General features: G+C 44.5%; 1 protein-coding gene across 4 annotated transcripts in view; it reads right to left on the minus strand.

The window, feature by feature from the left end:
- Nucleotides 1-11,908: 11,908 nt before the first annotated feature.
- The window catches only part of KCTD1 (potassium channel tetramerization domain containing 1), a 187,824-nt gene continuing 183,856 nt past the window's right edge, over nucleotides 11,909-15,876 (minus strand). For 3 of the 4 annotated variants that reach the window (XM_037127850.2, XM_053664357.1, XM_037127851.2), the window contains exon 5: nucleotides 11,914-12,862. In XM_037127850.2, the coding sequence (XP_036983745.1) occupies nucleotides 12,704-12,862 (159 nt within the window). In that variant the 3' untranslated portion in view covers nucleotides 11,914-12,703. Of the gene's footprint in view, nucleotides 12,863-15,876 lie in introns of all 4 variants that reach the window. The other variant, XM_037127849.2, reaches the window with a different exon arrangement.

Raw genomic sequence — 15,876 nt, forward strand, 5'->3', positions numbered from 1 at the left:
AAGGCAACCTTCCTTGCTGCACTGTGGTGCTGCCTGTGGGGGAGGGGCCAGAGAGGGAACAGTGCAGCTCCCCTGCTCCTCTCTAGCTCACCTTTCAACAAACTGTCCTGTGAGACTGGGAGTTTCTCCCACCACAGCAGCTCCAGCCATAGTCCACAGCCAGCTCTGAGTCTCAGTTTTCCCTTAAGTCAGCCCCACCCACGCAGTCCACCAGCTCACTGCGGTTTCTCTCCATACGCTGCCTCACTGGTCTGGTTGTTCTGTTTGACTGTTTCTCTAATTCCATGGTTGTCAGAGGTCCATACAGTTTGATTTTCTGGCACTTCTGGTTGTTTATTGACTTTAGATTGGTTGTTATCCCCCTTCTGTTTGTGAGAGGAAGTGAAGGGTTTCTACCTGCACCTCCATCTTGGCCACAACTCTCCCTGTATTCTTTTTTTTGTTTGTTTGAAAAAATTTTTTTAAAGATATTTTGATTATGCTATTACAGTTGTCCCACTTCCCCCCTTCACTCCCCTCCACCCTGCATATCCTCTCCCACCCAAATTCTCCCCACCTTTAGTTCATGTCCATGTATCATACTTAAAAGTTCTTTAGCATCTACATTTCCCATACTATTCTTGCCCTCCCCCTGTCTATTTTCTACCTACCATCTATGCTACTTATTCTCTGTACCTTTTCCCCCATCTTTCCTCCTCTCACCCTGCTGTTGCTAACCTTCCATTTGATCTCTATTTCTGTGGTTCTGTTCCTGTTCTAGTTATTTGCTTAGTTTGTTTTTGTTTTAGGTGTGGTTGTTAATAATTGTGAGTTTGCTGTCATTTTACTATATATGTTTTTTTATCTTATTTTTCTTAGATAAGTCCCTTTAACATTTCATATAGTAAGGGTTTGGTGATGATGAACTCCTCTAACTTGACCTTATCTGAGAAGCACTTTATCTGCCCTTCCGTTCTAAATGAAAGCTTTGCTGGATAGAGCAATCTTGGATGTAGGTCTTTGGATTTCATGACTTGGAATACTTCGTTCCAGCCCCTCCTTGCCTGTAAGGTCTCTTTTGAGAAATCAGCTGACAGTCTGATGGGAACTCCTTGTAGGTAATTCTCTCCTTATCTCTTGCTGCTTCTAGGATTTGCTCTTTCATTTTAATCTTGGCTAATGTAATGATGATGTGCCTTGGTGTGTTTCTTCTTGGGTCCAACTTCTTTGTGACTCTCTGAGCTTCCTGGATTTCCTGGAAGTCTATTTCCTTTGCCAGATTGGGGAAGTTTTTGTTTATTATTTGTTTAAATAAGTTTTCCACTGGTGGCTGTTCCTTTCCCCCTTCTGGTACTCCTATAATTCGGATGTTGGAGCGTTTAAAGATGTCCTGGAGGTTCCTAAGCCTCTCCTCATTTGTTTGAATTCTTGCTTCTTCACTCTTTTCTGTTTGGCCATTATTTGCTTTCTTCTGGTTCAATCCATTGATTTGAGTCCCAGTTTCCTTTTCATCGCTATTGGTTTCCTGTGAAATTCCATTCATTTCAATTAGTTTTGCCTTCATATGTTTGTCTAATTTGTGGCTATAATCAACCAGTTCTGTGAGGATCCTGATCACCAGTGTTTTAAACTGTGCGTCTGAGAGTTTTGCTATTTCTTCATCGCTTAGATTTATAGGCTCTGGGGCTTTGAGATCTTCTTGAGCCATTTTTCGTCTGTTCTTGCCCGTTAAGTATGAGTAGCGGAGCCTTGGACTCTCAGGTCGCTGGGTTGTGATGCTATATGTGGGGGCGTGGTCAGAGCGGGGAAATGGCGGCACCCTCTGCTGTTTCCTGCCGCTGGGTGAGGAGCAGAGCCTTAGGTGGTTCCCCAGGGCAGGGCCACTCAGGTCGCTGGGTTATGATGCTGCATGTAGAGGCGGGGTCAGAGCAGGGAAATGGCGGCGCCCTGTGCTGCTGCTCCCCGTGGGGCCTACTCAGTCCCATAGTCTCACCGCCCACTCTCTTGCTTGTCTATCCTCGCAGGAGAGCGCGACCACAGTCAACCCGCAGCCCTGCTCCCTCGCTGTTTCCCCACGGTCGCTTGCTGGGTCGCTCACTAGGTCCAACCCTGCGCCTGGGTTCCGCGCGCCCGAGTCCGTCTGACCAAGTTTTTCTGTGCAACCCTGCTCTGACAGCTGCTGGTTTCGCCCCTCTTACAGGTCAGGCTGAAGAATTTGTTGTTATCAGACTTCCGAAAAGTTCAATTTTCTGTGTTCTTGCTGTGTTTTCTGTTGCTAATATTTAGTTGTTTCTAAACTTGGTTGTGAGAGAAGGCACAGCGTTTCTACCTACGCCTCCATCTTGGTGGAAGTCCCTAGGATTTGCTTTTTAATTTTAATGTTGGGTAATGTAATTATGATGTGCCTTGGTGTGTGCTTCCTTGGGTCCACCTTCTTTGGGACTCTCTGAGCTTTCTGAGCTTCTTGGAAGTCTATTTCCTTTGCCATACTGGGGAAGTTCTCCTTTATTACTTGTTCAAACAACTTTTCCATTTGTTGCTCTTGCTCTTCCCCTTCTGGTACCCCTATAATTTGGATGTTGGAGCATTTAAAGATGCCCTGGAGGTTCCTGAGCCTCTCCTCATTTTTTTGAATTTTTATTTCTTCATTGTTTTCTAGTTGAATGTTTCTTTCTTCCCTCTGGGCCGCTCCATTGATTTGAGTCCCAGTTTCCTTCCCATCACTATTGGTTCTCTGTACATTTTTCTTTATCTCACTTAGTGTAGCCTTCATTTTTTCATCTAATTTGCGACCAAATTTAACCAATTCTGTGAGCATCCTGATTACCAGTGCTTTGAACTGTGCATCTGGTAGGTTGGCTATTGCTTCATCGCTTAGTTGTGTTTGCTGTGGAGCTTTGATCTGTTCTTTCATTTGGACCATTTTTTTGTCTTTATGTGCCTGTTACATAGGAGGGGAAGATCCTTAGGTGTTCACCAGGGCAGGTCAACCCAGTCACTGGTTTTAATGCTGTATGTGGGGGCAGGGTCAGAGAGGGAATAATGGTGCTTATCCTGCTCTCTGTTGGATTCCAGTCCCTTCTGTTGCTTTCCCTAAGTGAACTGGGCCCTTCTGGTGCTGATTCCCAGGTGGGTGGGCTTGTGTACATTCTAGGATCCTGGGAGTCTCTCCAACAAACTCTCCTGTGAAGCAGGGAGTCTCTCCCGGCACCTCAACCCCCACGGGTGTTTTCAATTGGTGTTTTGAGGCTTTATTTCCCAGCACTGGAGCCCTGGGTTGCGTGGTTTGTCTTGATCCCCTGTTGCACCTGGTTTATCTGCGTGCGAATGTGGGAGCACCCGGTCAGTCAGCCGAGTTGTGCTCAGTGCCCCTCCACAATCCGCCATCTCGCTGGGTCCACCTGCTGCTGCCTTGCACCAGGGGTCCCCCAGCCGCCTCCTGCATGCCCAGGGTCTGCCAGCCACCACTTTTTTGCCCTGACCCCTCTCGGCCTGGCTGCCTGACTCCGATCCTCCCACGGGTCTGGATAAATGTGTCTATTTTAACTCCTTGGTTGTTGGACTTCTGTACAGTTCAGTTTTCTGTCAGTACTGGCTATTTTTGTTTGTTTGTTTCTAAATTTTCATTGTCCTTATTTTGGTTGTGTGAGGAGGCACAGTGTGTCTCTACCTGTGCTTCTATCTTGTCCGGAAGTTCCCTGTATTCTTATAAATCGTCCTGAGCTTTGTTTTCCCATGAGGTTGAGTTATTTGGAAGTAGTTTCATCCCTTGGGATTTCCTTTTAAGCTTTGTTAGGTGAAAGCTGTGCTATGTTTAGCCGAGGGCTATTTTTCCCCAGTACCTAGGCATTCTGAGTTATCTGGCCAGTGACCCATTAGGTAAGAGGCTTTTTAGTCTGGCTGATGGGAATAGGAAAATTTGCTGGCTCGGTGTGAGCTATGGGTTGTGGTTTTGCTGATTCTCCTACATAGGTCTTTGCCTTGCTTTGGATAATTTCCTCAGACACATGCACCGGTTAGTACTTAGCAGAATACTCCACGAATCACTCTCAAGTTCTCTGGTCACCTGTGTGTGCGATCGCCCCTCTCTGCTACTCCACTCTGTAAAGGCTGTCTGTCTTGGCTTCCCTAGACTGCGAGCTCTGCCCCTTCAGCCCAGGGAGACCACTGGCCTTGGCCTTGGTTTCCCTTCCCTGCACTATGTCTGGAAACTTCCTTAAGGCAGTTTGTCAGGGCAACTCTTACCCACCTCTCAGAGATCACTGTGCTCTGTGGTTTAGTATTCAGTGTCTTGAAAACCATTGTTTCATATATTGTGTCCAATTCTTTAGTTGTTTCAGGTGGGAGAGTAGATTTGTCATTCCAAATTGGTTAAGTGTCGAAGTCTTCCATGACTTTTAATTGAGCAAAATCCAAAGAAAATGTTATAAAAAATCGTGCTTGAGGATTTACTGTTGCTAATAATTGATCATCGAGTCCCTATTACGTCCTAGTTCCTTTACGTACATCTTCATTTCATCTAGTTTTTATGAGTACTGACAAGCTGTCCAAGTGAAGGAGTTAGTCACATGAAATCTGCACTCTGCTTTGTTCTAGGACTAATAGACTTCACTTATTTATTTAATCCATCATCACGAAACATTTCTGTAGCACCTACTAGGTGTGATGTACATATAAATAAGTCAGATTTCTCCCATTGATGACACAAGTTTGGTCCTTAAGTATAGATATGGAAGTAGATATTTCAACATTATGTGGTAAGTGCCATAATAAAAGTACAAATAGGGTGAGTTAGAACCACAGGAGAGGGTCAGCCAGGTGAGGTACACATGGGAAGGTGGTGGTAGGTGACGGAGGTCTTGATGGGTGAATGGTAGTGTTTAAGTGATGAGGAGGATCAATATGAGCAGATTCCAAAGCAGGGAGACTTAAAACAATACGACACACGGGGGAGCTAATGTCATCATGCAGAAAGCTGGAGCGGCCACAGACGAGGCTGAGGAGTAGGCAGGGTCAGATGGAAGAGGACCTGGATGTCACACACTAAGGGGACAAGATCGTTCTGGAAGCAACAAGGAAATACTGTTGGGCTTTTAACAGGGCAGTGAGCAGGCTGTAACATGGAGGATGCGTTTCAGGGGTAACACTCCCAATTCCCAGGTGAAAAACGAACTGGGATCTTACAAAAATAGTCCACATAAGAGTTGCTGATAACAGAGAGGAAGAGACCAATTTGGAAAACGTTTAGGAGGGAGACACTCTCTGTAGAACTTGGTGACCAACTAAAGTGGAGAAGGTAGGAAAAGGATGCCTGGTGTGGATGGAAAGGAGCATTTTGAACCGAGACAGGAAATCTAAAAGGAGAAAGGAAAGGCCTAGGACCAGAGTAATTTTAGTTCTGTATTGTCAAATGAAAACATCTCGTAGACCCTTTATGTGTCAATGCTTTTGACCAGATATATTGAAATGATCTTATTCTGTCTTACTGTCACTGTGTCTCCAGAGCTGGCTACTCTGCCTGAAGCTCTGAGAGAGGTCAGGCCTGAAGCACTGGTGACAGGGAAGCCACCGAAGGATGAGATCACTCAGGGAGAGAGAGAGGACACCGAGAAGAGCAGTGACGCACAGGAAAAGGATGTTCACACCTTGGGGTGAGCATTTGAGAAAGGGGTGACCTGTGGCCTCACAGCATCACATGGCTCTTCCAGGGGCCCTGTGAAATGACACCTGGGTGCAGTCCTGCTGCTTCATCAGTGTTTCTGTTTCAGGGAAGTCATGCCCTTCGTAGGTTTTAGTTTTAACAAAAAAGCTTTTAATGACTGCGCAGAGATCATTTCAACTCATCGCCTGACTAGCTTTGCTTAGAAGAACGCTCCGAGGGGTGGGCGGGGCTGCGAGTGGGGCGTGGAGGGCAGACTGGACAGAAGCAGAAACCTACTGGAGGGAAGGGCTGGGCGGGGCGGGGGGCGTAGTCTGTCTTCTCCCCTCCCCCCTCGTAGCTATGGGAAATAACTGTGACTTTGAAATGATAATGGCAGTAGAGAAAAGACTATAAGGTCAATGTTGCATTTTAGAAACACACCTATTCTGCTTGAAGTAAGACATATAATAATTATTTTCATGACTATGTAACCTACTAAACAGAATTCCCAAATTTGAGGGATCTATAGATATTAAGAGATCAAGTATTTGGGAATGTGACTTATAGGATAACAATATCGTAAATAATAAAGTAATGTTTCCAACAAAGAATGGTAAATGAAAAATACAAGTTTCAGCTAACCTATGAGCGATCTGCTTCTCACCACACCATTGCCTCTTGCCGATCCCCTTGCCCATTACTGCTGACTAACAGGAAAACTGGCTTCATCACGTAGGCCACTCAAGTGCCAGACCTTTAGATGACCCTGCTAGTCCCCCTCAAACTGGAGGTACTCAACTTCCCTTCTGGTCTAGCTTCTTTTCCAACTGATGTGATGCTCCCATGACGAGGATTTGGTTTTCAGCGTCCAGACCAGGCTTTCCAGATCAAGTTCCGAAGTCTGAATGGCATACACAGCAAGTGCTTCTCCGGCTTTTTCCGTCTTGTTCATCAACAGCATAATTTAATATCCGTACTGTCTGTTCCTTACTCAGACAAACACAGTCTGGTAGGTGGATGGGGAGGGGTGAGGAAACACTGGGTTTCACACTGAGAGTGAGGGGGGAGGAGAAACAGAGAGAGGGAAAATGAGCTCAGAGTCCTGGGAAACAGAGGGAGCTCTCTGAATCTAACGCATCAAAGCAAATAAAAGGAGACGCGTGTGCATTGTGGTAAATGGTTAGGGTTACAGGTTTACGCACTGCTTCAAATTCTAAAGTTTGAAATGATTTACATTTCAAAGATACTGACAAATTAAAATATAAAGGGAAAGGGGATTCCAGCACACCTGCAGTAAGGTATTTTTACAGGTGGTAGATGCTACTGTAATTATTTCCTGTTTGTAAAGTCTCTGCTCATTCATGTCTCTGATAGCTTTTGAAAAGGAGGTGGAAGAATGCTGTAGCTGGTGCACTGTTTTGCATGAGATGGGGCAGTTCTCTACTTAACCAGGAAAGGACGAAGGTCCTTGGGTTAAATTTCAGGTAAGTACTTCTCCATCCCACTACATCTGATGCACTGGATCAGGTCCTTAAAAGAACAGGGGAAGCCAACCGTTGTTTATTAACAGACATCAACGAAGTCATACAAAGGTACGCCACAGCAGTACTCCCAGAATCTTCTCGTCTACTGCTCTCAGCCTGGGTTGATAAAGCACACTTACCCACTCTTTCCCAAACTTGCCTGATTGCAGAGTTGCCTACGGTGCGCACTGTTAAAACACAGATTCCCAGGCTCTTCCGTTGGAAACTGAGATTCAGGACATCTCTGCGGAAAAGAGGTGGTGGGGGTGCTGATGGACTAGAATCTATAACTTTAACAAGTGCCTTTTGTGTGTCTTCCAAACAGGCAAGTTTAGGGGACCCTGATATAACCAATACAAATTTTACTGTGAACAGCTTTTGACTGTCAGAAAGTCAGAGAAAACTGTCTTCTCGGGGCTTCTGTTACTCACAGATTCCTACTCTGTAACCAGTAAGTTACTATAGTGACATTTTTGTCTAGTGTCTTGGAATAAAGTACACTGCAGTTGCCAGTGATGGCAAAATCATTTTTTGCATGAGTTAGGAAACCAGGAAAAGTTGAGTACAGGTATTAATCAAACACTGTGCACGCTGTCATTGTTGTTCCACGTTTCTTGTGGACTTTGGGAATTTTTTGACTTACTAGTAATCTCATCTATAAAATTGGGATACTAATAAAAGCCAACTTCATAGGGTTTCTATGAGGATTGAAGGAAAGAGCATCTGTAAATCCCTTAGCACGGTGCCTGGCACATGGTGAGCATTCAGTGAGGGTAGCTTATTATTGCTACTGTCGGTTATAGCTGGACTCAACTCTTTACAGTCAAATGGTATTATTCCTAAGAGTTTGCCTCAAATTTTCACTTTTTATAAAACTTATGTCCTCAAACAATTTAGTTCTTCTCTCAGCAGATATGATTCCATCCAAGTGGGATTCTTCTAGAATGTCTAAAACTGTTTTATTCTTTCATAACTTTCATCAGTTACCAACTCTGCAGATGTCTTCTTTGGCCTGTGAATTTGAACACATGAATTGGTTCCAACATCTGCATATCTAGAGATTTCACAGAAATCTAGTTAAGTGTATAGGAGCCTTGTTCTCTTGCTGGAGAACCTGTGGAGTTGAGTGGGGGCTGCCCCTTTGAATGGGGCGCACATATTTCTGCTTGTCTCTCTCCTAATTGATGCAACTCACCCGGTCCTTGTAGGCATCTGAATCTGTCACCCCCTACACCCAAGGTGATGCCTTATTCACCTATATATCTTTGGATTGTCAGCTCTTAGCTAGGTAGGTCATGATGGATAAAATGGAAAAATGGCCACTTCACTGCCTGCCACATCAACAGACTGTCCCCGCCAATCAAGTCTGCAGACCCTCAGGTGACTATTCATGGAGCCCACCTCTGCCTCTCCAGCAACTCCTGAATGGAGTCAGATCCCCAGCCTGACACTCAAGAGCAGCCCTGCTCCAGCCCCGTTCTACCTTCCTTTTGTAGCATGTTCTCTGCCCTCCCCCCGTCACCCCACACCATGATCTGAGCCTGCCTTCTGCTTCCCCAGCTGAGCCTCAGCCCTCCTTCTGTACCCCTTCTTTTGGGAGAGCCTAGCCATCTTTCAAGTGCCACCCTCCCTGTGGTGCTTTTCTAATGTCCCCAATTAGATGTGATCCCATATTACTTGGTATGTCCATACCTGTGGTTCGTGACTATCAAATGGCACATAGCCCTAGTGCCTCGTACTGTACTTAGCTACATACACCCCCTCCTCCTGCCGCTTGTTGTGCTGGCCCCACCCACCCCAGCGCCCGTGGCAGAAGCCATGTCATGGTCATCACAGTGCCACCAGAACTGATTGCCCAACACATTGTAAATGGTGCTCAAAATATATAAATACAGGAATAAATTTCCATTCCAAGGAGAAAATGTTGTTAATGAATAATCTTCCTTCTTCCCCATCCCAGTACAACAGGAGAACTTACTTTCTCTCGAATACTGCTTTTGGGGCCCTCCTTATAAAGCTTAGCTGCACATTATTTGATGTCTTAGAATTTTAGTTTCTTTAACTGAGAGGCATGGATAATCCAACCTCTGGTATGATCATAAGGATTCAGTGAGTTAATGCAAGTTGAAGTGCTTCACACAGTGCCTGGCGTGGAGCGAACACCAAGTGCATGACCACCATTATGACTATGTAGAGACTCACTGGATATTTAGAAATCAGTTTAGAGACACCTTGCCTCACTCTACTTTCTAAAATACTTCATAGAAAAGAGGTCAGGGATCATAGCTTGTGTGCCCTAAAGGGCTGTATTTTACTAAAAAAAAAAAAGAGAAAAAAGGTTCTTTCAAATACCCATGGTGCAGACAATAGTTTTTTTTTAAGTATGCTTTCATAACCACCAAGGTAAATGATTGACTCTGGAAAAGATTACCAATGAATGTTAAAGTCACCAGTGAAAGTGTGTTGAGGGACAGGATATTTGTATAGTCAACTACTTACTAAATTGCAAAGGGAAAAGCTACTTTTACGTTGGAGAAATTTGGTAGCTGTCACTTCAACCAAGTGGTCAAGGTTACAATCACCAAAGAAAAACCACAACTAACATGCAGTAAGATTTATAATAGCAAAAAAACCCAAAATAGAAATAAAACATTACTGTCACCATCATGGGCCAAACAGACCCTTGTGATGTGACGCAGTGAGGACACAGCATCACCTGTGTTGTGTTCCTGCAAAAAAAAAAATTGCCTTGACTTTACCAATGAGGGACCGACCAGACAAATACGGATTGTGCAACAAACTACAAAACAAATGACCTAGACTCTTTATATAAATCAATGTCGTAGAAGACCAAAAACAGGGGGGTGGACCCTTTCTAAATTGGAGTCTAAGAAGACACTATTAATAAGTGCCACACATCACCCTTGGTCAGATCCTCCAGGGAAAATAAGCAGGGCTGCAAAGGTCCTCATCGTGGCAGCCGGGGAAGTCTGGGTATGGCTGTGCATTGGGCAGTAAGGCAGGGGGAAACATATTGTGATTGACAGCTTTTTCCTGGAGTGCTTTGGTATGTGGGAATCTGTGTATTTTAAGACCTAAAAATGTGAAAATTGGTTGAGATACGGTGGCTCCTCTGAGCTGTGTCGGCACACTGGAGCATACAGATGTCATACCGTAAGTTGTGCGACTTGCAATTGATGTTATTAACCATTTGTCACCCCAATGCATTTCATTTTCAAAAATCCAGAGAAAGGAGAATGTGCAGTTGGATCGAAGTTGAATAAATGGGCACAGAACTCAGAAAAGAACAAAGTGAATGGTACTAGCTGAGGCATAGAGTTCAATGGAGTGATTGGTTGGGACAGTACTAACCTTGTGTATACAGGGAGTGCTGGGTGAATGCTAACGAATGACAACCACCAGCAGAGTGTCCCAAGGTGAGGGCTCTTGATTTGGGAAAATTTTGCCTAATGAGAGTGGATTGCTAGTAAAATCATACAGCAATCACCTTCTCCTTTCAGCAGGGCGTGGATGACCAAGCAGCCCGTGGGAGCAGCCCTGGCTGTCTCCGTCTGAACCAGTGCTGTGCTAGTTTCAAATAAAGGGAAATTAAACCACCACACGGAGGCCTGGCTGGCAGTCATTAGAGTAATTGAGTGTTCGGACCGTCTCTGTGTTTCAGGGGTGATGGGAGCCATTAACAACTTTTAGTTTCAGAAGCCAGAGATATTTTCATTACTAGTGTCCTCAGGCACAGACTTTTTAATTTAAAAAAAAAAAAAAGTTCAGGATGGGAAATAGCCTATCACCACAGGAACATCTCTGTAGCAGAAAGACACTGTAGTTTGCCTGTCAATCTTATCGTCATGCCAGATTTATTTTGAGGGTCTGGAATGAGGAAGAGGAAGTAGGGCAGAGAGGTGATGGCGGGGCTGACGGAGGAGCTTCCCGAATCACTTCTGCCTTGGAAAAGCTGAGGGCTTAATCCCAAAGTGGTACTGTAATTTCCCATTTCTTCCCTCTCTGGCTAATAAGCAAGTGTTCACTCTGGCACTGAGATTTTCCCTTACTTCTTCCAAAGCCATGATGCCCTACTTTTTGCATCTTTTACACAGGTGTTCCAGCAGGTTCCAGTTGGTTACAAATTCTTTGCCCATCTCTCCAGCAGGTGGATATTATTTCCCTTTCCCTGGAACCAACAGATTGCTGCTCAAGTGCACGGGACAGGTCCAGGCCTAGCCTTTCAGAAGGCTGCGGCTCCTGCTTCCTCCTTCCTGCAACACCTGAGCTCAGGACACTCCCTCTTGGAAGCCAGCTCCTATGCTGGGAGGGCCCCAGGCCACTGGAGAGGCTGACAGCCAGTATCAATTGGCAGCCCTGTGGGGGAGCCATCTTGGGTGTCCCAGCTCAGTCACACCCTGGATGACATCACAGGCAGCAGCCGCAGCCCAATGAAGGCCAGTACACACAAAAGAACCAGAGTCACAAGAGACGAGAAAATGTTTCAAGCTGCTACATTGGTGTGGTTTTCTCTGCAGCAATAGGTAACTGATATTTATAAAGGAGGAGTTCAAAAGAAGCAGGATGTATCTTGCTCCCCAGTGCAGAGTAACAAAGCGCAGGACGAGACAGTGGCTGAGTGGGAACAGGACTGCTTAGCACAGGTGACGACAACGCCCTCACCCTTCGGTGGGTTTCAACCTCAACACTGGCCTTAGTTTTTAGGCCTCTTTTTGATGCTCAACACAGAAAATTTTAAAAAGGAAAATTTCATTTTAATATAGCTTCACTCCAACATGTGTTTCACACAGACCTGATTTTTTAAACAGAGTTTATTGTATTTAATACATTATAAAATTTGAAAAACTGTAGGAAAGCAGCAGACTCAAACTGGTGCAACTCTAACAAGTAATAATTCTGGCCCCTTTGCAAAACTGATCAGTTTAAAAACAAAGTAACATTCACATCTGTGAGGCAGACAAAAAAGTGTGACTTCTGTACAGACTACATTTAAAATTTCATGTCTAACGTCTTTTGAATGCAATGTGCTCATGAGTTTTTCTGAAGTCCTGCCTGGTCCCAGCCTAAGGAGACATGAAACCGCCATATGCAAAGATGCTGAGTCAAGGTGTGTGTTTTAAAAAAAAAAAAAAAGGAAAAAAGAAAGACAAAGGAAAAAGAAACCACGGATGGCTGTTGGCAATGGAAACCGCAAGGACGCGTCCTCACTGCTCATGGCTTGTTTACCGGTCAGAGGCCTCGGGAGGCCCCGGACACTTCACGGCCATCACAGCACCAACTGTAGCTACCACTTTTTTTTTGCATTTCCTACCTTTTGACATATATATATATTTATATATTTTTTACACCTCGAAGATATCACTATTCCAATTGTTCCCATATGAATACAGGTGTGGTCTCTATCGGATATAAATGTGTCTTTTATTCAATTTTAGGTCCAGGACTTGGTTTGCTGTCCCAACTGCACACAGATGTCCCTTTTTGTGGTTTGCGTTACTGGGTGTGTATTTTTTCCTTTTTGCGTAAGAAATGTGTCCATTTAGTCCAGTGGCTCTTGCTTTATCCGGATGACGGAGGGACCGCGGGGCGTCCGCCTCAGTTCCCGCCGGAGGACGTATTCGCTGAACTGAGACGAGTCCACCCCTCCCCCACAGGAGCCCACGATTTCAAATCCTCTTTGCTGCAACCTCTCGAGGACCTGCGAGGGGCCAAGACAAGCATCCAGTTAGGGGCAAGACGTGTCCTTTGGCCACAGAAATAGCCCAAAGAACTGTCCGAAAGCTTAAAATCATAAACAGCTCTGACCAAGCTTCTCCAACCCCTAAGTCTCTTGAAGTTTCTGCTTTCAAATGAAGACTGGATTAAAGGGCAGGAAGGGAGGGAGCAAACATCTGTAACATTTAAAATGTGCCTTTACATGCTGGTTTTCCATGTGCCAAGTTCATTTAATCACTACAACATCCTGGAATAATGGGTGGTGTTAGCCCATTTCACAGATGAGAAAACTGAGGCTCACAGTAAGTAATGGCGTTGGGTTTCCAACTCAGGTCCGCTTGGCCTCAGATCCTATGGTTTTTGCAATGTGTGACTACTTTCTCTGGAGGAAAAATGGCTCACATTTCAAAGCTCATTTGCCGCTGAAATATATTCTATAAGGTGAAGGAAAGTCAGTGATATTATTTGAATTTACTCAGCCAGTGATTCACTCAACTCATTCCCTCTTAACCCTGCCATTGTTTGAATTTCCCGATACCGAGTTAATATATTTCAGCTTGGAAGACTAATGTCATTGTGAAAGCAGAACAAACTGGAGACAGCTGAGGTTTACCTACAGGTTTTCGAGTCGGTGGCATCTGAAATAGGCTTACCGCCTTGTGAGCGTGCAGGGAGGCAAGAATAAATGTGATGGTGACATATTAGAACACGTATCCAAAATAAATTCTATATGTTCAATAAACATAAGCCACCTAATCTATTCTTTAATGAAATCAAATACCTAATGCCTAAAAAATCCCTGAATTTGTCACTGCATGTCTGACACTCTTAAATGCCAGAAACAGTTCCTACAACTCTTAGGCAAAAATACAGAAAACTGAACTAGAGCATTCTGTTTCTTTAGGAAACTGACAAACGATTAGACTTGCAAATGCTCCCTGCCAGGATTCTGGATATAAGTGAATTGCTTCTATGCCACTTGCAAGACAAGATGGCTTAATCATAACTTGAAAAAATATTATCTGGCTCAATTTTTTTTGAATGAAGGAAAATGTTACTAAATAACTTTCAAAATGTAATCGATGTAAAAGTGAATCCTTCCTGTTTTTTAAACTTATTATTCTTTTTTGGTCACTTAGCTTTATATGGACTATGATCTGCTATCTCGCAAAATAGCTAGCTAGACACGATTAGAAAACAAGAGTAAGCTCTCTGAAAATTAAAACTTCAATTGCTGGCCAGTTAGAAAAAAGTCTTCACGAGAGAAAAAAATGAATCCTCTACCCTGCATGTCTCTGCTCCTGGAGATACACTCACGACGTGTGCATGCCAGGCGACAAAGGGCCAGACAGAGAAGACATGCCCGAGTGCACAGTTGAGATGGGCTTTGGTGAAGACGAAGGTGAAGAACGGCTCACTCTAGGAGACGTTCCCCAGCAGAGGCAGGAATGTCATCTGTCAGCAAGAAAAACCCCAATTTGCTGGGCCAAACCACCTCAAAAAGGATTTTTTGCCATGATGAGGAGGGGAATTATAAAAGTAGAGGAAGCTTTGAACAAGAAAGAGCTGAACTCTGGTATCTTTCTTTTGTCTGTAAACGCTGTTACAGCTGCTAAATTGCTAAAAAGGAAGTCCCAAAGCGTCCTCCCCAGGGGGTACAATATGCATAATATGATGATTTTTTAATACGACCCAATGTTACCTTGGACATGGTCAAATCTTATTCCAACAGAATGGAAATAGCTTATGCTTTTTGGACATTACTTTTTAAACATACACTTAAAAGTTCCCCAAAGTTAGCAGTCTAACTTTGAGAACATTAGAGAATATTATTCTCTTTGGAGAATACTAAAATCACCCCATGGGGTCTCAGGTCTCAAGTGCCTTGTCTCAAAGCCTCTGCAGGCCTAGAGGACAGTGCCTAGTTTTTGGTCAGTGGCGTAGGAAGCTGGAGTGTGTCATGATAAAGTTATATCATGACATGAATGCAGGTGAAAAATCCCACATGTGCTCAGACTTGAATGATGGGGAAACTTCTCAGGCACAGGATTTTTAGGACAGTTATTCAGTGGACCGAGGGGTGGACTAGAGGGTTTGTGTGGGAGAGATGGAGCCCTAGAGAAGCGATGAACTGCAACCCTGACTCTGCCCCTCCCTCTGTGGAGAGGAGAGGAGAGTGCGGAGGGTGTGTGAGAGGGGCGGGGCTGTCAGGAAGGCCCTGCCCTGCTCCCCGGGTGTGGGGCGCACCTCCAGACCTGGGTAACCTGGCAGCCTGTGAGTGTGTGACCTTCTCTAGCATGCCCAGGGCCCAGTACTGCCAATAGTTCCTGCTGTTCTGCTCTCAAACATCTGTTCATTCATTTAAACAATTACAAACAGTTGCGGAATACTCGTCAAGAAGCAGAAAGAGAGAGTGGGTGCTTCTAGGCCTGGTGTGCAAAGGTTGCCAGTTTTATCCCTTGTAGGGGCACATACAGGAGCCAACCAATGAATACGTAGATGGGTGGAACAACAAATCAGTGTTTCTCTCTCTCTCCCCTTTTCTCTCTAAAAATCAATAAAAAAGCAAACATATATACATATATACATATATATATTATTTAAAAAATGACAACAAATTTTAGTCATCTTTGGCTTCTGTCTTAAAACCTGCAGCCATCAACAGAAAACCTCATTAGGTCCTGGCTGGTGTGGCTCAGTGGACTGAGCACCGACCTGCGAACCAAAGAAAGGGTCACTGGTTCAATTCCCAGTCAGGGCACATGCCTGGGTTGCAGGCTGGGTCCCCAGTAGGGGGCGCACGAGAGGCAACTACACATTGATGTTTCTCTCCCTCTCTTTTTCCCTCCCTCCCCATCTCTAAAAATGAATAAATAAAATCTGTTAAAAAAAATGAAAGCCTCATTAGCTCTACATTCAAGATATTCAGAATTGGGGCACTTCTCCCATCCAAGTACTAACCTGACCCAACCCTGCTTAGCACCGGAGATCAGAGGA

This window comes from Artibeus jamaicensis, unplaced genomic scaffold, assembly GCF_021234435.1.
Source record: "Artibeus jamaicensis isolate MK-2021 breed Jamaican fruit bat unplaced genomic scaffold, CSHL_Jam_final contig_354, whole genome shotgun sequence".
In the NCBI taxonomy this organism is placed as follows: Eukaryota; Metazoa; Chordata; class Mammalia; order Chiroptera; family Phyllostomidae; genus Artibeus; species Artibeus jamaicensis.